Source organism: Squalius cephalus (genome assembly GCF_949319135.1).
Source record: "Squalius cephalus genome assembly, chromosome: 20".
Lineage (NCBI taxonomy): Eukaryota > Metazoa > Chordata > Actinopteri > Cypriniformes > Leuciscidae > Squalius > Squalius cephalus.
In genome coordinates, this window is record NC_137141.1 from 22,582,123 (window position 1) to 22,604,055 (window position 21,933).

Consider the following 21,933-nt stretch of genomic DNA (forward strand, 5'->3'; position numbering starts at 1 on the left):
TCTTGTTTTTATTAAAGAATGAATCTGCGTTTTTGAACATTTTAGTTGAATGAACGGTTTAATGACTCACTCAAAGACAGTCCTTTTCCGCCACCTAGTGGCATAACAATGTAACCTGCACTGACTGAGAGCCTGTCTAGAACACGCAGAGACAAGCACTGCTGATGCTGGATACTATTGTCCTTTACGATTACTATTAGCCTTTAGTCCAGTCCGATTCGAGGATCGGAACTAACTGTTATACACACAACAATAGCCCAACAAGCTTATTTTTCTGTTATGTGGACCCTTAGTTTGACATTTTGTTCTGTTTCCTTTAGTCCCTGTTTGTCCGCTCTGTTTAGCTTCAGTTTCATTGGTTACTGATTATGTCCTCGTTTGTTGCAATAGTTATGTATCCCCTGTCTACTTTCGTTTTCTTTTTCTGGCCTGTTTATTTAGCTCTTTGTTTAAAGAATTAGTTCACCCAAATTTTTTTAATTTACTCACCCTTGTGGTGTTCCAATCCCACAAGACTTTCGTTCATCTTCAGAACACAAATGAAGATATTTTTAATGAAATATGAGCCAGTTCTGTACTCCATTGACAGCTACGCAACTACCACTTTGATGCTTCAAAAAGTTTATAAAAACATCATAAAACTAATCCAGATAAATTGAGCGGTTTTGTCCAAATTTTCTGAAGAGACACGATCGCTTTATATGATGAACAGATTAAATTTAAGTTTCTATTGACATATAATCTTTCATCAGCAAACATACAGCAGCTCAACCGAACCTGCTTGACGAGCGAGAACAAACCTCATTGGTTCTTGCGAAAGCTCAAACGTGCTGCATAACACGAGAATGAACCCATCTGGCTCTCGCACGTCAGACATACATGAATGTTTATATGTGAATAAATAAAAAAAGGCAATCGTATCGCGATGTTGAGACACTTAAAATCACTGCAAGGGAAGTTCCTAATTCTTCACCTTTTGTTTGTTCTGAAAATCCGGTTGACATTGTGAAACCAAGACCAACATTCTAGAACAAACCATTGACTATTTATAAAGCACTTAACAAACACAAACAGCTGTTTTACTCTGGGCAGATGACTACTTGTGTGTGTTTGTGTAAGCTTTTGTAGTTTTGTCTGTGTGTGTGTGTGTGTTCTAAAGGCTAAACTGAAAGCATTCACTGAAGCTTAGTCACCTGTTGTAATTTTAACATTCCACTACAGCCAACTGTGTGTGTGTGAGGGAGATTTCTGTTTCACTGTGGATGTTATATCTGCCTCCATCAATCCCGCTGTCAAACGCAACAGAGAAGCCACTGTCGTCCCCTCGTGCTGCACAAAGCTTTGTCTTTTTCTGCTAACTCCTCGTTACACTGCTGCATTTGTGCTCAATTAGCTCTTAAACGTGTAAAAAAAAAGACCATGTCATGACTGCACTTTGTGAGAAGGTTTAGCATGCTAGTGGGGTCAACAGATTGATTGTGTGCACAGAGAGAGCGATGGCAGGGTCGAACAGAACCGGGTGGCAGAAAATAGCGAGAAAGAGACATGGAAAGACAAATGGTATGTTGTGAATGAGGTCAGCCTGCATGTAGCGGGGTGGGCTCACAGACACGTCTGCAGTCGAACAATGAAGCATTATGCGTTCAACATAACCCTCTCATACACACATGACATCACTGCTTTGGCATACGGGATGTGACCTCGGTTACAGTTTCCTGTTTGAGCCTTTTCTGCACCCGGTGTGACCAGCACAATGCTGATTGTGTGAGGCATTGCATTCTTTCACTCTTTAAACGTTCAGAAAGCCACACAGTAGCCACACAAAGCATTGATCGAGATCATAAATGAATTTGGCTTTATGATTGAAGTGGTTTAGATAAGCCTGTTGCAGTAAAAGGAAGCCATAAACGCATTCTACACGTGTATACGGACACAATTGCATTCTTAGCCAATGCCATCCTGATGCATTTAACAGACCACAGACCTTCAGTTGACTGAACAAATAAATGGATTTTGTTCAGGTAGCTATACTAGCTAACAATAAACAGTGCTACAGTTTAGCCAACTAACTGTGCAAGATTCTCTTTAAACTGTTGTTGTTGGGGTTTTCAGACTTGGGCCTGGGGGTGGTGAAATTTGACACACACACACACACAAAAAACTAAGTTCTAGAATTATATCATGAAGAGTTCTATAAAATACATTTGATTTAAGAATTTAAATTAACATTTTAAATGTCCTTGGCATTAAAAAGTTTGAAAACCTTTGGTTTAAACTGTTGATTGTTTCCTAAAGGTGAACCTTGCAAAATGGTTTTGCTTCAGAATCCAGGTTTCGTTTCACATTGAATGTAAAGTGTCTGAAAACAGTAAGAAAATTACACAAAAATTACTATAAAATTAAATTGATTAATATAATATTAATAGTGCCGTGTAGTACATTATCATTCCAAAAAAACAAAAAAAAAAGTAAAGAAATGCTTGGATGCATCATTTTGCTCAAAAGTGACTAATGTAAAGAAAGTGACATTTATAATGTAAAGAAAGATTTCTGCTTCAAATAAATGCTGTTCTTTTTAACTTTCTATCCATCAGAAATTTGAAGTAAAGAAATGTCACGGTTTCCACAAAAATATTAAGCAGAGTTTTCAACATTGATATTGATCATAATAATAAATATTTCATGAGCACCAAAGCAACATTTTCAGAATATTAGAATATTTCTGAAGGATCATGTGGCACTGAAGACTGAAGTAATGGCTGCTGATTCAGCTTTTCATCATCTTTTCTTTTCTTTTTCTGTATTTTTGATCAAATAAATGTAGCCTTGTTGAGCATAAGAAGCTTCTTTCAAAAACAAAAAAAGTAACGACCCAAACGTTTGAACATTAGTTTACATGGGGCCATTGACTCAACACTTTGAATAACATAACATTTTATAAATGGATGCAAAACAGCAGAGTGTGATTTAATCTCTATTTGATGTATTTGATTTGCCCTTTTAAAAAAAAAAAAACCTTAATGTGTAATTTTGTTTATGGTTTGAGGATGATGGACATGTCCATGTTGGCATCCACATAATTTGCCTAGCTTCTACAAAGTAACAGATGAATTTGCAGTCAGGTTGGATGTGTGATCATTTTTGATTAAAGTTCATCCAAAAATGAAAATTCTGTCAGTAATTACTCACCCTCATGTCATTCCAACCCCGTAAGACTTTCGTTCATCTTTGGAACACAAATTAAGATATTTTTGATTAAATCTGAGAGCTGTCTCACTCCTCCATAGGCTTCTATGGGATCGAAACTTGCTGGCCCAGAAAGTTAGTAAAGACAATGTTTAAAATAGTCCAAGTGACTACAGTGGCTCAAACCATAAGTTTATCAAGCAACGAGAATACTTTGTGCGAAAAAAAAATAAAAAAAATAATGACTTTATTTAACTATCATTTTATTCTGTGTGGCCCTCTGAGTGAGTTCACGTAGTGTAAGGCGCTTGTCTGAAGTTTAAAATCATTGGTTACCCGTAAGCCAATCACATAACGTTTGGTTATGGCGTGTGTTATGCGCATGCTCAGCCGCATCTAACTTCCACTGTAAACACATGTATGATACGAAAACAAAACCATCGAGCGAAATACCGGAGTGAACATGGCTGTGAACGACTTTTGCAGATTATGTGAAGTAAATCTACGCATCCACGGTACAATCAGTGTCTACGTCACGGCTCTCAGCCCGCCCTCTGTTCGTTGATTGGCTGGCTGTTTTCAGGCCGGAGGAAAACGGAAAGCTATTACGCTGTCTCAGACTGAGTACAGAAGCGAAATGAAATTGAGCGGAAGAAAGAAGTCTGACGTAGTCAGGCTAGCCATTCCTATCTCTACAGACAGATCTCACAGACAGATCTCTACCAGGTGTCTTTTCTGTTTCTCCCTCCTTTTCTCTTTCTTTGCCAGAGGCCTGCATCTCCTCTCTTTAACTAAAGACTATTGCTCACATATAAAGTCTATAAGAGAGTCTGTCTGTTTGCATTAGTCAAGAGTCCCATGCGGATGCTGCTTTACTATGTTAAACTTTCTTTCCATTCTCTCTGCATCCTTCAGTTCCTGTCCTTAAGACCATCAGCTGAAAGCTTGTGGTGGACAAAACTCATTGTGACAGCTGTTGGGTCACGACATTGTGAATCTATTTTAATAATTTTTTCTTGTGCGCTTCATTTTTCTTCACATATATGAATGTGTCACATCTTACTGTTGTCCATCTAACGCTGGAGTTTTAATCAGTTCACATTTCCCCTCACTCCCTCTCCCACACATGCACAGAATTTCTGCAAATATTTGTTTTATCCTAGTTGCCGTAGGCAACCTAATATTAATGACTGAACCTCCAGGTAGCTCCTCTTTCTGATTGGTCCTTGGATTTTGAAGCAGAGTTTCACTTCAGAATGCCAATGAACTGGTTTGACACATCTCATCTGCTGATCTGCACTGCATGACTGGAAAGTCTCTTGATAAATATACCGTATCGCTCTTATTACAGGTTTCGTCTTGTGATATGGGTGGCCCAGGATACCTAAATATTAAAATCAACCACAAGAGTGACAGAGTGAGAAATAAGTTCTATAATATAGTCCTCTATCACTTAACATGTGATTTTAACATAAGTAACATGTCTTCAAGACTGGCAGACAGTCTCCTTCCTGTCATGCACGGTTGTGCTCAGGCTTGTCTGGAAGCTTCTGTTGTTGTGGTGCTGTTAACCAGAGTGCTTTGCTGTCATTACTACTCCCGTGAAGGATGGCACTTCGTGTTGTCTGCCATCCTGTGTCCCCAGGCATCTCTTATGAGATCGGTTACATAGTAAAACTAGCACCTTGAGATCTCACTCACTCTCTCTTCTCCCTCGTTCACTGGTGTAAATGGTCCTTGTCATTGGCTGCCCTCATTTCCTGCTAATTAAAAGCAGAGGAATGCAGCTCTGCCACTCCAGCTCGTGCTAATAGAGGACAGGAAAAAAGAAGAGATGATGAAAAGGAAGAGTAGTTCAATGCAGACGCATAAGCCGGCGGTTTTCGCCAGTGCTAGCTTTTGTCCACTCACATCAGAGACGAAACCACAGAATCAGATCAGTTCTGCCCTCCTTCACACCACTGGTGATTAGTGCTAATATTGGTGTTTTTGACACCACAGCAAGTTCTTTTAAAGAGAGGCTTTGAATAAGTTTGGTTTTAAATGGAGAAGGGAACAAAGATGTTCAGTTTGTTCTTGTTTGTTTTTGGTTTGTCGTACTAAGCAAGTTTGTTACCATGTTTCAGGAGGATAGGGCGGGTGTCCTGTCCAGGAGGAAGGAGGTGTTTAGTTATCTGCTCTTAGCACATTTACTGACTGGTTCCTTCCTTCCTGCTTCAGCATTCAGTTCTTCCTGTCATTGTTCAGCAAGTTTACTGCATTTTCTCTCTCACTCTGTGTGTGTGTGTGTGTGTGTGTGGCCAGTGAAAGCATTCTTGAAAAATGAATAGATAATTAATGCCCAACTTGATCATCTGCAAAAAACAAAAAGAAATTTGAGTAAATGTTTCACATGTAACCTGTGGCTGATCTGAGATGGTATGTATCTCATACAGATGTCACAGGATCCTCTTTTCTGAGCAGTCACACACTCTCAGGAAGTCTTGCACACTGTTGATGGTCTGTTAAAACATTGATGGCTTTTTCTTTCTGCACAAGTTCAGAATCCTCCGTTTACTTCCTGTTATTCCTCCGATCCACATCCTACTGAAGTGTCGTTGTTTGGTTATGCATGTGTTGGTGTGTGTGTGTGTGCACAGATGGAGTACAGTCAACAAGTCATATGGCAAATGGAGTGAATTATCTGTAAATTTGTAAATAGTATAATCAGTTTTTCTTATCTCACTACTGCAACCTGTTTAATTCCAGAAACATCTGCTCTGCCTATGTGTGTGTGAGAGAGCGAGAGAGATTAAAGTGTCTTGGTTTGTCTGTTGGCTGAGGTTTACTTGCAGTTCTTGGATAGTAAAGTTGTTGTAATTTACTAGGTTGGTTGTTGTCGATTTTGTTGAAATTGCGTTCTCTTGCATCAAGGTTCCCTACTGTTCTTACACGTCCTGCATGTTTATTCTCAACTACATGCTAAACAAAACAATACTATTTTGTGTTGGTCGACCAATATATACTTGCCATATATATTTGCCGTTATTTGGAATTTGAGTTATTTTGACACTGCTGAAAAGCTCTGGAGAGCACAGATTTATTTTTTTGAGTTAATATTTTTTACAGATTCAAACAAACCCATAAGAGTTATTTGTTCATAAATCAGACTGCAGTGTTCATGGTGAATATTTGTTGGTCATGCATCCAATAAACATAATGCAATAGATAGGCGTGTTGTTTATTTATATTTTTGGTGTTATTTCATGATATTAATTGTCTATTTAATCGCATTCGGTTTAGACTAGAAACTCAATTCTCAAAATATTTTTTTTGCTGTGGTGATTTAATAGCAGCACTGTGGCTGAGTAGTGATACAGGAAACACTTGTGCATTCATGTGTATTTGGCTGGATCGGCTGCGCTGTGTCAGTTCTTTTGTTCCCCAGTGTCCCAAACTCACCTGCCTCTGAACAGACCAGCTGTAACCAGCCTCTTCTTGTGACCAGAGGCTTCTTGACGCTGTTGGATTCCCTGTATAGCATGTGGGTTGGGTATAAGAGTAATCTACAGGCTGTGGTTAGACCCTGCGCCCTGCTGGGCAGCCATTAAACCACCGCAGTAACTGTTGTGCTCTCGTCCTGAATGATAACCCAAACCCACCCCCTCCCTAACAGCTCTACTCTATAACCCTGCACCATATCATCAAGTGTGACAAGCCTCCCTGCTAAATTTAGCTCCTCATAATGGCTCTGCGGAAACCCGGACTGCAGCAGGACAATCTGGGAATGCGCAGGGAGAAGATAGAGAGATCGGAGTGTGGGTTGGTCAGGGATCAGGTTCATTCTAGTACAAATGTCCAGCATTCTAATCTTTTAATCCTCAGCCTTTCTGATATAATATAACTGAGAAACACCTGTTTTTGTCTCTACACTTTGTGACCTGTTGGTTGTTGGACATGTTGGTGCTCTCTGAAATTATCTTCTGCCTATGGAATGACTTTTTTCCTTCCTTCCTCTCCATCTGATGACGTGTTGCAGTTTCTAATACAGTTGATGTGTTTCCTCATGGCTGGTGATGACGGCAGACACACTTGGATCCATCTCTTTTTCCATGCAATATCTGGCCTAAACTGAAGAGCTCAATTTCCACATCAAATTGCGACTGTGGGACTTGAGTTTTGTAGTGTCTGCTTTGGAATCTTAGTGTTTAAGGGTCTTTTACTTAATGAATTGTGTGTGTTTAAACTTTACTAACCAGGCTCTTATGCATTGTATAGTGTTCAGTAAATGTGTGCTTATTTGAGAGCCCCCACCACCGCCTTTACTTACCCTTTTACACTGAACTGATGCTGGTGCTCATCCAGGGGATCTCTCAGAATCGGCCTTCATTTCCACTGAATTGAGCTGAACAATTACAATGTGACACGTTGCAGACATTACCCTGCACAGTTCCAAATCGGGCACTGGCTGCAAGGGTCACATTAGGATTGGGAATTTAGAACTGGATCTTATTCAGTATAAAAAAAAAACCTTAAACTTAAAAAAAATTTGAATCGGTTCACTTAAACATCTAATATAAAAACTTAAAGGGAGAGTTCACCCAAAAATGAAAATACTGTTATCATTTACTCAACAACCTCATGTCATTCAAAGTCTGTATTACTATCTTTCTTCTGGTTAATGTAAAACAATATTTTTTGAAATCTCAGTTTTTTTTTTTTTTGTTCGTATAAGTCAAAGGCAACCAAAACTTTACCAACATTTTACAAAATATCTACTTTTGTGTTCCACAGAAGAAAAAAAGTCATGCAGGTTTGGTACGACATGAGGGCAGGATATGACAGAATTTCCATTTTTTATTAAATGTCTCTAAGATTTATTGCAATCATTGTCAAACTCATGAGTTATTGATTTGAATCAGTGAAAAATATGAAATAAATCTTGTGTAAAGTGTAACTGGAACCAGAATTGTTAAATTAATTTCAATAAATGTTGTAGGATTCAGTGGGTGTGTTGTAGTTTGGTCTCTGCTCATTGATTACATTTGACTTGGTGCTTGGTGGCACCAACCATGTAAGCTCTGAATGAGAGAGATTCATTTATTTTTATTCTCTGTTTGACTTTTTCACCTCTCCCTTTCTCAGAAGCTAAATTCCTGTTTTCTTTTTTTGTCTCCTGACAGGGAGCTGAGGCACTGCCCAAAATAATGAATGTTTATTTATGAAACTCAGCTCTAATATTTACGAGGACAGTCTCTGCGAAAATGTGATTCTCTGAGTAGTTTTTTCTTTAGGCCTATAGTCATTTAAAGGAAAGAAGCTGCAATAAAACAAACCAAAAACAAAAAAAACAGTTAATTACCCCGAGACCAGTCAATGCTGGTAATATTTGATTAGTAGTTTTACATTTTATATACTACTACTCTTGCCCCTGCTAAGATTATAATGCATATTTCTCGATTCTATCATGTTTTTTCTCTCTCCAGTTATTTCCTTGTAGGAATGGACACAAACATACAGAACCTTGTTGTTTATATACTATATTCTTATTATATAATCATTCTTATATATTTTATATTTTTATTCACTGTCCAAATTGCTTTGTATATCATATTTCCTTAATGATGTTTTTGCCCTATCAAGTGTTTAATTCTTTATTTATGACATGGGAAACTTGGATTTGCTTCAAGGAAATTGAGAATCTCTTGCATGTTGTACGTGTGCAAACGAGCTCCCATCACCTGATTTTTGACAAGCTGTTGCATCTCGTTTAAACTCCACAGCGTATTTCTCTGGAAGAGCCATATTAATGCTGCGGGAAAATATTCTCCTCTCCAAAACATGAAATGCAGTGCTGAGTTCACAGAATTCATGCATGAAGCAAACATTTCTGAAAGAAGTTTTAGTTGCTGGCCGTCAGCAGTGAAATATACTGAATTGCAAAGGATTTTACACTTAAAAAAAGGTGTGGATATTTGATAAGACTGAAGGCCCTATCTCGAGCATACTGTTTTCTCTCCCCCCCCCCCCCCCCAAAAAAAAAAAAGAATCCTCTTGTTTCACTGTCTGAAAGTTTTAAGTGCAGAACTATATTGTCTGTTGAGATAGTCGTTTGCAGGTTGAATAAAGCTGCAAATGCATTAAGCAGGAATCTTGTGGCTGCAGAGGCTAGCTGTGCTTTATGATAGCTAAAGTGCATTGCTTCAAAGTGGAAAAACTTGTACATCAGCAGACTTTCATCTCAAGCACCTCTCTTTTATTTTAATCTTAAAGAGCTTTGAGCGCTCACCATCCTTTTGTATAGCATTTACTAAAGTTCCAGTGAACTCACTGTCTCTTTAAACTCTTGCTGTTCGCTCTGCTTCATTCTCCCTTTCTTCTTAATGCAGGGAATATTAGAGTCCATATTATGCCCTTTTACAAAGTCTTGAATTTTTTTTTGGGGTCTACTAGATTAGGTTTTAATGTTTGAATGTTAAAAAAAAGAACCTTTTCACATATTTTACTTTATTGCGGCACCTTTAAAGGGCACCTATTATGCCCCTTTTTACAAGATGTAATATTGGTCTTGGGTGTCCCCAGAATGTATTTGTGAAGTTTCAGCACAAAATTCCCCACAGTTAATTTATTATAACCATTTGAAAATGTCATTTTTTGGGGCCTGTTTTAAAAAGAGCTGTTTTTGGTCTATACCACCTTAAATGTAAATGAGCTGCATATCCCCGCCCTGCTGGACCCAGATGATGAAGAGACTCCGGCACAGAATAAACACGAATGAGAATGGACTAAACGTCTCGGAAAGGTTATTTGATACATTTATGTACATAGAGTTTTAATCGCGTCCCCTTTGCAATTATGGATGTGCAACACACACACACACACACACACACAAACAAATTGTGATAACTTTCGCGCAATTTTTTGAAACTAACTTATACACACGCTTATGTGGCAAATATGAGAAGATGGCTAACGTTACAGAACCAGAAAACAAATGCTGCAGGGAGATAGACGTTTATACTGTCTATGGAGATAGAGGTATTCATTTGACATTTTTTATTGCTGCAAAAAATTATGTACGTGACATAAAACTGTCTGACGTTTGTTGAGACATCCTTTGACGACGACAATAAATAGCTTTAGACGCATTTGTTATTGAACTGGCTGACATGACATCGATTGAAATGACTATTTGCTCAAAAATGATAAAATACACTTACTTCTTCTGGAGGTGACGTTGGATCGCGAACAGTTGGAAACGATCCACACTTGAGGATTAACTTTGACCCTCGTTCACTAAACAGTCAGTCAGAAAATGAATCTCGTATGAAGTTTAAGTGGTGCCTTTTCTTCATAAATAAAATCCATCCGCTGCGTTTTCAGTGGCTCTAATGTCAGTGAAGACTAGTATGTCTATTCTTACATCCCACAACAGAACACCTAAACTTCTTAGGAGACATTACCGGCTGTCGTTGAAACAATATGGCGATGGTGTGCAGAACAGATCACCGAGGGCGGGGTCTATGCCAAAACCAGATGTCAATCAAACCGCGTCGGTGGGGCTTAGCTCATTTCTACGTCACAATGAGGAAAATCTAGAACAGCTCGTTCTGAGACAATGCTTATGATTTATTGAGATAGTAAAAAAACTACTGGGTGGATTTTTATCATTCTAGGGTGGTTTTGCCCACACACTGCCAACACACATTTATGTTCAAACACCATGTAAAAGTGAATTTTGCATAATAGGTGCCCTTTTGTTGTTATTGTTTAAATGAGGAATATTGTGACGTTTACATTCCTAGAAGAAAACTCATTTTGGGGAGTACAGAAAGTGCTTACCTGATAACTCCCTTTTGGAGTGGACTTTGTGATTTGACATTTTTCATGCTCAAACAGCAACATTACACTATAAAGAAAGTTGAAAATGTAAACTGTCTTTGTCAGTTATATTATATATATAATATATATATTATATATATTATTATTATTATTTTTTCAAAATATCTTGTTCATCTGGAGAAAGTAGTTTGAAATGACATGAGGGTGAGTAAATGGTGACAGAATGTTCAATGTTCTTTTGATGGATGGATTGGCAGTGAAAAGGGCTGGAGAGAGGAGAGAAAAAGAGAATAGCCTGTTCTGATATTCCTCCATTTTATGATCTCGGAATGTTTAACATTGTTTACCTTCTCACCAGTTTTGACAAGGATTGTTTTGTTTTTTAAAGCCTGTCTCTCCTCCTTGCTTTCTAATATTGTGCAGTGTTAGATCAGCGAATGTTCTCTTTTGTTCTTTTTGTTCAGCGAATGTTCTCTGAATGTTCTCTTTTGTTCTTGTTCTTGTTATTGCAAGATGATCTATTCACAAATTGTCACCATTCGTCGTTTTTTTTTTATTTTTTTTTTTTATCCAAGGCAAAAACTGCATTGTTGTTTGTCAGAGCTTTGTTTCTATAGCACATTTACAAAACAATATACAAATTATTCTTAATATTAATATTACTAAAATGATATCAAATGATATCACTATCATTCTCACAAGAGAAATATTAAGCCAGTAAATTAAGATAATTGATATACCGTTATCAGCATTGAGGTAAATTCAGCTCTTGTCTCAGAGAATTAATAGTTAGATGCCAAAAGCTCAGTCAGTTTTTGCTTTCACTTTCGGTGAATAATTGACTGGTTTGAGACTCCTTCAACGGCAAAACTCTCATGCAAAGTTTGTAAATTGCATGTGTGATATCCACAGGCTCGCCTTTTGGTTGAAATATTTCTTTAATCCGACGTGACATTTTTCTTCATCATCACCACACAGCCGCACACACACAGAGGTGCGTTTTAGATTACGAAAACTCTAAATTGATTCCTCTTTCGCGTCTCCTTGACATACACACAATATTGTCAGAATCCCCATCTCGGAAAGTATTCTTGTAAACACACTTCGGATATGTCTTAAGTGAATGTTAAACAGTTGAGAAAGAAATCGGATGTGTATCATTTAAATTGGATCTGTGCAATAGGTCTTAAAGTGACAGCAGCCTATAAATACCTGCTGTTGGTTGTCAATGTTAATCAAACAACAAATCATCAGCTTTAACAGATTCATTTATAATAAATTTATATAGTGAACACTATAGTGTTATTTTTAAGGCTGTAACGATATTCAAACCAAACTGAAACTCAAATTGTCAATTTTATCACGAAATTCAAACAATTAATGCCTTTTAATGTGCTTGTGTGTTGCATACAAGTTGCGTACAATTTGAAATTTGAGTGTTGATTATTATATATAAAAATGAATGGCAACTGAATTTAGGCTGATAGTTTGGGCTCTGTTTGGGTCCCTATGTAGTTTTACAGCATTAGCAGATATATTTATTTTAATCCTTTAACTTTATATTATAACTGAATTAATATAAAGACAGACACAATTTGTTCAGTAAACCACTGTTTAATAAAAAAAAAAGCGATTGTGGGGCTCAGTGTCCTGCTTAATAGACCCGGATCTGATGTCACCACTTCTCCACATTCCTGCCTCACCCCTTAGTGGAGTTTAAACTTGTGACCTTTGTGCTGGCAAACAAGGTACTTAACCATTAGGCTACCAGCGTCCTGGACATTGAAATTAGGACTTTTGTGCCTGTTAATGGCATGTGCTCTATCGCTCGCTTGCTCTCTTGCTGCTACTTTATGGTAATGTGGCATTTCAGTGTGCCTCTCTCGTTCAGCCAAAGGACAGAAACACTTTAGTTTCTATTTTTCATTGGCTTTTTTTTAAGTGCACACTAAAAGAGTGCTTTTAGATGAGGTTTGAGTGTGTGTGTATGTCTGTGAGACGAAGACTGGCAAAAATAAAATGTTGCAAATTAATATGCACTGTAGATTATCATTTACACTGTTTATTTCTGATGTATATTGAAAGGTCCCATGGTCAGGGATGTATACTGTGTGAGCCTGGGAGAAGATTTAAATGAACATGTTCTTGTTCATGACACATTTCTAGTTCAGTCGAGGATATTTAAATTTTTTAATTCCTGCTTTTACTCGAACCTACTCTCTTGCAGTCCAAGAATATTAAACATGCAGACATGCAGCACTTTTACTTCAGAGAACCAGAGATAAATCCTTCCCTCTCTAGTGTGAGAAAGGTGGAGGGAGAGACACAGGGTGAGACCGAGGGATGGAAAAAGAGAAGGGTGGAGGAATACGAGGTTGCTCTCAGGTCGAGAGAGAAAGATAGATTGAATTTGTAAATGTGACTAATATACTTGCAGCGATTGTGTCACCTCCTCTGGGACTCATTGCATGTGTGAGACAAGATCCGTTGTGTAAAGGTTTCACCCTTACATGGTCCAAGAGCTGCTGCTGTTCTGATCTGGGTGTTGCGTCACCCTTCAACCCCCTTCCAGGATTCTGGGGCCCCATGAAATGCGCAAATACACGCAGTTTCAGTGTTCTAGGCCTCCTCAAGTCAGTTCTGCAGTCACCTTCAAGGCACCTACACACACTCGTTTGCACTTTATCAAAGAATGCTGTAAATCCATTGAATTCAATAAGGACTGCCATAGAGGTAAAAATGCAAGGGTTTGCATCAGTAGATATGTGACCAAAACTTTTAACACACTCTTAGACCATCAACCAATGAGAATTTCAGTGAGTTTCCAGTTTTTTTATTAAATCCAATTTGCTGGATTTTTGCTTGAGTTTATGGATCTTACACTTTCCTAGCTGTTGAACAATCTTGCCAGAGTGTGTGTAAGCGCTATTGATGCTGTGATCCCACTTTTTTCATGATATTGCTTCGAGACAGCTGACTACATGTGTCAGTGGTGAAGTATGTGTAGTAACAAACATAACTAATTGCAGCACATACAGAAGACTATATATTTGAGACTTTTGCCATTTTAATCATTTCAATTGTAATGCGATTTAATTGTCTACCCTAGTTGTGACCAAATGCTAATTTTCTTTTCTTTTGAGAGAAATTAACTTTTATTCAGCAAGGATGCATTACATTGATCAAAAGTGACAGAGACTTTTACATGTTTACAACAAAATTATATTTCAAATAAATGCTGATCTTTCAAACCTGTCCTGAATCCTAAAAATGTATCACTGTTTCCACAAACAAATATTCAGCAGCGCAACTGTTTTCAGCGTTATTGTTAATAAGAAATGTTTCTTGAGCACCAAATCAACATATTAGAATCATCTTTGAAGGATCATGGGACGCTGGTGACTGAAGAATTAAATTACAAATAGAAAACGGTTATTTTAAATTTTAATATTTTACAATATTACTGTATTTTAGTGTTTTTTTTTTTTTAATGCAGTCTTGCTGAGCATATTCAAAAGACTTCAAAAAAATCTTAATGACCCCAAACTTTTGAACTGTAGTTTGCAGAGTGGTGAATGACATTTGAGAGCAGCAGACTTGAATTCCTGCATGCTCATCAATCAAGGCTATCGTATAACTTCAAAACGCTAGGAATATAGCACACAGTTCATTTTACGTTTTTGAACAACCATGACTAAACCTAGTATTGTATTTACATGCCTGATACTCAATCCATTTCAAAAGGTCACAATCATTCCATCACTTTTCATTTTTTTTTTAGCTTTTTAATTCTCTATCCGGCAGGTGTGTTTGCTTCACCATCTGGAATTCAAACCCTAACTATCAGCTCATTTAGCTCACTAGTTTTTAAAACACAGCCTCTGTGTGTGTGATGAAGGGAATGATCATGAGGTGTGTGTGTGTGTGTGTGTGTGTGTGTGTGTGTGTGTGTGTGTGTGTGTGTGTGTGTGTGCGTGACAGGAATGGACATCCTGAGCTTAATCATGTTTTGGCAGCAGCAGTTTAACCTCATCTGAGGCTGGCAGCTTTGAAAGAGTCTCTGTTTAAAAGATCTCAACATGTGCATGTAAATTCCTGTTACTGTGAAATTAAAAATTTAATTTTTCCATGCAATTTGGCAACTGAATTTAGGGGGATATGCACTGGAATCTCATGTTAATGAAGGGGGTGTTGCATTTCATGCCTTTTTGTCTCCCCCCCCCCCCCCCCCCCCCTCTCATTCAGCCGTTTCTGATCTGTTTGTCTTTTTTTGTCTACCTGCAGAGATAACCAGAGTGAGGAAAGACATGTATAACGACACAGTGAACGGTCTGGTGGACAAGCACCCACTGGAGTTACCAGAGCCAGTGGGACCCATCGTACATCTGCAGGAGAAACTCTTTGTACCGGTCAAAGAGTACCCGGATGTGAGTCTCACTTACTTTGTAATTTTTTCTGTCAAAAGATGTCACTAGAGTTGTCAAAAGTACTGACTTCGGTACCAAGTTGGTACTGAAATTTAAAAATGGCCAATTAGAGACATATATATATATATATGTTGAGCATGTCATCACAATGAACAATCAGAGGTAGTGTTGTCAAAAGTACCGGTACTTCGGTACCAAGTCGGTACTGAAATTTTTAAAATGTGACGATACCAGCATTTCTGTAGTACCGGTAGTACCGAGTACCGGGTATATTCGGCACCCAATAAAAGGCAGCTGCTTTCAGTCGCTCCGTGTTTATCTAAGTGCGGGGCTCCAGACTAACTTTTTTACTAGGACTGTAGCCGATATATAGCCTACCACAATATATATAGTTTCTGTGAATATTAAACCGCAAAAAGACTATTTAAATATTAACCCTGCATGTTCTGCTTGTCTCTGTGTGAATGGATGGCGCAAACGCGCGGTTTCATTTAACTTACCTCACACACACACAGACGCACGAGTGACGCTCGTGCTGTTTTCAGTCTCTGCTGCCTCACGATATGATGACATGATGAAATTCATCTCCAGAGCCGTTCTGAGAGTCACTTCATGAGCATTTTACCGTTTAATTTGAGAAAAACTATCGTCATATCATACACACACAGAAACTCAAAGGTCTTCACGGCAACCCGTCAAAATAAAAGTTCGGTTTAACTTGAAGAAATTGACAGAAATAATTATATTAGGCTACTGTACAGTAGATGTAGCTATGTCTCCATGTATTAAAAATACTACTACTAATAATAATAATGTGTGCATTTGAAGGTTGCTTATGTTTCACTTGCTTTTTTGAAGTAATATTTACGTTTAAACAGCATGTAGCCTTCAGTGCTTTTATGTATAATTTACTTATGATTACCGTCATAAATAGTAGGCTAAGTCATTGAATTGAATTTAATATTTTTTTCAAATAGTTAAATAAAATAGAAAAATAGTTCCAACAGATTTTGCTGTGGTACCGAAATTGGTACCGAAAACCGTAAAATTTTAATGGTATCGATACCGACTACTGGAATTTTGGTACCGTGACATCCCTAATCAGAGGTGTTTAAGATTGTTCAACAGCACTCAAAATGCTAGAGGGAAATGCTGATATCGTCACATTTTTAAATTTCAGTACTGAAGTCGGTACTTTGACAACTCTAGATGTTACCCATCCTTTTAGAATCAAGCACAGTGATTGACTGTTGCTATAGTGACGGGTGATTGACAGTTACAGTGACTGATGAAATCTATAAGTGAGAAGGTTTACTCCTGGTGAAAACATGACGTTTGGGAGTAAATAAGGACTCCCTGTCATAAGCTAGTTCAGCAATGGTAGTTTTTCCAGTATTAGTCCCCTGTAGGGAGCTGGGAATGGTGCCGGAATGCCACAGGCCATGCTCTAGTAGTAGAGTAGGTTCTTTTTAGCTTGTGTTGTGCGTTTGAGAAGTTTAAGAGAAGTGTTTCCACCAGCGTACATAATGTAGCTTGATGTTTAGATGGTCTTGTTTGACATTTCTCTCATATTCTCAGACACAAACACACACACATTGATGGCCATGTCACACAGGGAGCAATTTTGCTGCCTAATTCTTCTGCTAGGTGGACAAGGGAGAGGAGAAGAGAGAGAAAAGGGGGGTCAGCAGAGCATGAAATGCGTTTTCCCTCTGACGGCCCGATAAAGGCCACCCCATCCGTCCCAGCGGACCCCCCCCCCACACACACACACACGCGCGCGCACACACACACACACGTAACCCCAGGTTTCTCAGAGTTTGAAGCAGAGTTAATTATGATGGAGACTACTGCTCTGCTTATCTTTATATTGTGCAGAATGTTACTTTTTTAAATTGGCTTTTACTTTTAAGCACTTTGTGTAATGATTGTTGCTTTACTTGAGAAATATATTCACCTCTGGATGACCCAGAAAGCTCTGTGTATAAAGGATTATCGTTAGTGGTCGACTGATATTGTTTTTTTGTGGCCGATGCCCATATCTTAGAGAGCAGGGGCCTCATTTATAAAACTGTGCGTAGGAACCTTACTAAAAGTGTACGTGCGCCCGAAAGCCAATAATGGCGTACGCAAAAAAATATTCAGACTTATAAAACCGTTCGTACGCCAGAACCTGCGCAGAATTCACTTTTATAAATCCCAGTCAGCGGAAGATTGTGCGTACATGCGTCGCCACCCGAAATAACCATATATGGAGCTTACAACGCCTAGTTTTACTATGCAGATCCTCATCTACATATCATTTGCATATGATTATTCATCCACGTGATAACTTAAACGTTATCACGTGGATGAATAATCATATGCAAATGATATAAACGGTACAAGAAACATTACATTAATACAAATCAAGTAGTTGTCTATCCTTGCCTTGTTTTTGAATAGCCTACATAAATCAAATAGTGTAAAATACATTTCAGAGAAAGTTTTTCTCAATCTTTTCCACTTGCCGAATTGTATTTTTAATTGATTTATATTTTTAATGGAAACAGATAGGCCTTGGGCATTATTTGCACGAAACTATTTTCTCAGACAATCTGGTATTATCATAAGCAATTATCTCTGTGGTTAAAACATTAAAGCACGCCACAGGAAAAGTGTTCAAAAACAATCGCATCCACAACAAATATTTCTAATGATTGAATTTAAAAAAATGTTGTAACTTCAGTAATGATTTCATGTTTAAGTGTTTAACTCCATTAATTTGAATGGCATATTTAATATAAATGTTTATATCAGAAGTATTTTATTTATTTAAACTGTTATTTGCGTCAGTTTCACTAAACAGCTCAACACGCTCGCTGCCGCGGACATTTAAGAAGGAATGAATATTTGCTTCAAGTGACAGGCTTGGTGATTGAAATTGTATTTGTATAATCTTTCTGTATATGTTTAATTTTCTTTAGATTTTCTGTATAAAAGTGACCAAAAATACATTTAACTCCAGCTCACCATCGGTGTCGCCAAAGTGCTCCATCTCCAAAACGTTCGTATGCATGGGTCAGAGTTTGCGTGCAGGTGCGCAAATTTTCCCGTCAAGTTTTTCTTTATAAATCCCACCTTTTGCGCAGGAACTGGCGTACGCATGTTTTCAGCCCCGTTTTGTGCATACGCAAGCTTTATAAATGAGGCCCCAGGGTGGCCGATGTAAAGCTGATATATATATAATATATATACTTTAATTATAGCCTACATTCTCAGTGCCGTAAAAATAAAAGTCCCGCATCCAACACATCGGCCAAATAGAAAAACTTATCGGCCGATGTTTAAAACAATGCCAAATATCGGCTGGTTTTGGTGGTTGAAAAAAGTGTCTTGCCACTCACCAAGGCTGCATTTATTTGATTAAAAATACAGTAAAATGGTAATATTGTGACCATTTATTAAGATTATGTTGAATTTTACATAATCTTACCTACAATTTAAAATAACTTTTTTCTGTTTATCCCTATATATTTTCAACAGCAATTACTCCAGTCTTCAGTGTCACGCGATACTTCAGAAATTCTAATATCAATGTTGAAAAAATAACTGCTTAATTTTATGAAAATCATTTATAATTTTTTTTTTCAGGATTCATTGAATTAAAACTTCAAAAGAACAGCATTTATTTTAAATATAAATCTTTTGTAACATTATAAATGCCTTACTGTCGCTATTAATCAATTTAATGCATCCTCCTTATACATATATGTATGTGTGTGTGTTTAAAGCCAGGGACACACTAAGCCGACGGTTGGCTGTTGGGCCATTTTTGAGTGTCGGCCGACTATTATTATTATTTATTTTTTGCTTTGTTCTGCACCGTTGGCACCGCACTGTCTTTTTTTTTTTTTTTTTTGCCAATTCAACATGTAGAATCGGCGTCGGGCCGTCTATGAGAGAGAGAACTCTGATTGGCTGTTCAATTTAGCAAACGAGTCAGTGCACGAGAATACGACCAAAGTGATGAAAGCAAGCAAAGTCATGACGGCATAGACAGAAGTCTGTTCTAATTTTACATAATATTACCTGAGCATTCCACTGCGCAAATATTTTCACAATAACATGAGCGGAATGGGATAAAGAACGGGATCAGCATGATTGATATTCAAAACGGTAAGCAAGTGCTGCTTTATGGTTTGTATACCTGCAGTCTTGGTTTTGCTTTCCCTTTTTGAATGATGAAAATAGACAAATATATCTGCTTAAATAGACAGTTATCTCCTTTACACGCAGGCGCAGAACGCGCGTGCTAGCTGATAGTTGGCTGTAGTCCTGTTGGTGTGTTCAAGCGGATTTTTCTTCCCTGACACAGGTGACACAAGGCGACAACACGGTTGGCTTTCATCAGCAGCTCTAAGTCTTTGACGTCGGTTTGATGTGTCCCTACCTTAGGAGTGTGTTCTTGTGACTTTCCGTCTCAGAATAGCAGGAACAGCTACTGGGAAACACGGCTGTATAGAATGAACTCCACAGCTCCATCATGCCATGAAAAATAGTAACTGTTTGTGTGTTTCGAGCAATGCAAGTGGGAGGACACACACACACACACACACACACACACACACACACACACACACACACACACACACACACACACACACACACACACACACACACACACACACACACACACACACACACACACACACACACACACACACACACACACACACACACACACACACACAAGTGTACATTAGAATCCCCAGCTGACCCCCTCAAAACTGTTTCTCTCTCACTGTGTTCCCTGCAAGTCTCACCTCATTATTCTTCCCCCTGGTGGTTAGCATGAGTCATTGTTTCAAAACACACACAAATAGACGTTTTCACCCGAATGTTCTAACCACGCAGGAAAAGGAAGAATAATTATAGCCGTTACTAGTTTATGAGCGGGGCAATGCTATCATGCACTTCAGTCACAGTCTCTCTGATTTGCTCTTTCAGACAGGAGAGTTGGCTTGGTCATCCAATCTGCAGCTTGATTGAGAATAAAGTGTCCATGATTGGTGATTCGGAGGTGTTGATATTTAAATAATGCTTTCTCAGTTTCCTCTCAGTTGTATGGAAATAATTTGGTGTTTTATATTGTAAACTTGCTATATTTTAAACACACTGCGGTTTGACACCTGATCTAGTTACAGTTCAGGAAGAAAGGGAGCTTGCTTTACATTTTGAGCTCAATTCATGATTCTAGCACTTATATTGTAAAAGGTTATTTTAAAGTGAAGTCTGGACTAGAGAGGTAAAAGCACGCTAGGAAGAGCCACACACGTGGGCTCATTTGCCTATGTCAGACCCCTCATTCCAGACTAAACGTCTGTTCGCGCTTTACTGCTTTGAGAATAAACAGAATACAGACTCTGCTTTGAGTAAACTGACCCAGTCCTGGTCTTTTCTCTCTGTGTGTGTGTGTGTGTGTGTGTGTCCAGGTTTGGCTATACTTGTGACGGCCAAATGTCCTCACTTGTATAGTGAAATATTGTGACAACTGACTAGTCAAAACATTTTACTGGTCCTCACAAAAAGGCTTCTTAATTAGTCAAAGCATGTTTTTATTTAAACCTAGTATTTTGCACATGTGATGGGTAGGTTTAGGGGTAGGGGTTGAGTTAGGTGATAGAAAATATCATTGGCCTGATATAAAATCAATTTAAGTCTAAGCAATGTCCTCACTAATTCACTATATTAAGGCAAGTGAAGGCCAAGTATGGTAACCCAAACTTGCAATTTGTCCTCTGCATTTAACCCATCCATGTTAGGGCAGTGAGTAACACACACACACACACACACACTCACACTCACACTCACACTCACACTCACACACTCACACTCACACTCACACTCACACACACACCCTGAGCAATGGACAGCCTTGCTCAAGGGCACCTCAGTTGTTTCCTGTCGGTATTGAGACCTTCGGGTTACAAGTCCGACTCTCTAACCATTAGGCAACAGTTGCCCCATATAGTGAAACAAACTTGTGTGTGATTTATAAATATGAAATATTTTCACATTTCTATAATTCTGAAGGACATAGGAATATAAATAAATAAAAATAAAGGAGCCATAGAAAGTAAAATGGAGTAAATGGAAAATACAAGACATTTTTTTATTTATAACTGATTCTCAGAAATAGAATTACAACACAGTGAAAAAAAAAAAAAAAAAATGATTTTTTCACTTTCATATATATATATATATATATATATATATATATATATATATATATATATATATATATATATATATATATATATATATATATATATATATATTATACTTTTTTTTTTTTTTTACTATTTATATTAGTATTCTCAGCAGGATTCTAACACACACTTATTGGTAATTAGGTCTTGGTTCTTTTGTCTTTAGCACAGAATGTCCATTTCATAAAAATAGCTTGTCCTGTGAACGTGACTGTTGGTTTACAAGTGTGTATCTGTGAACTTATGCT

At 37.9% G+C, this 21,933-nt stretch overlaps 1 protein-coding gene across 4 annotated transcripts in view; it reads left to right on the plus strand.

The window, feature by feature from the left end:
* qkia (QKI, KH domain containing, RNA binding a) overlaps window positions 1-21,933 on the plus strand; it is a 74,476-nt gene that overhangs the window by 6,606 nt on the left and 45,937 nt on the right. For all 4 annotated transcript variants that reach the window (XM_079853278.1, XM_079853279.1, XM_079853280.1 and 1 more), the window contains exon 2: window positions 15,292-15,434. In XM_079853278.1, coding sequence (XP_079709404.1) covers window positions 15,292-15,434 — 143 coding nt within the window. The remainder of the gene's footprint in view (window positions 1-15,291; window positions 15,435-21,933) is intronic.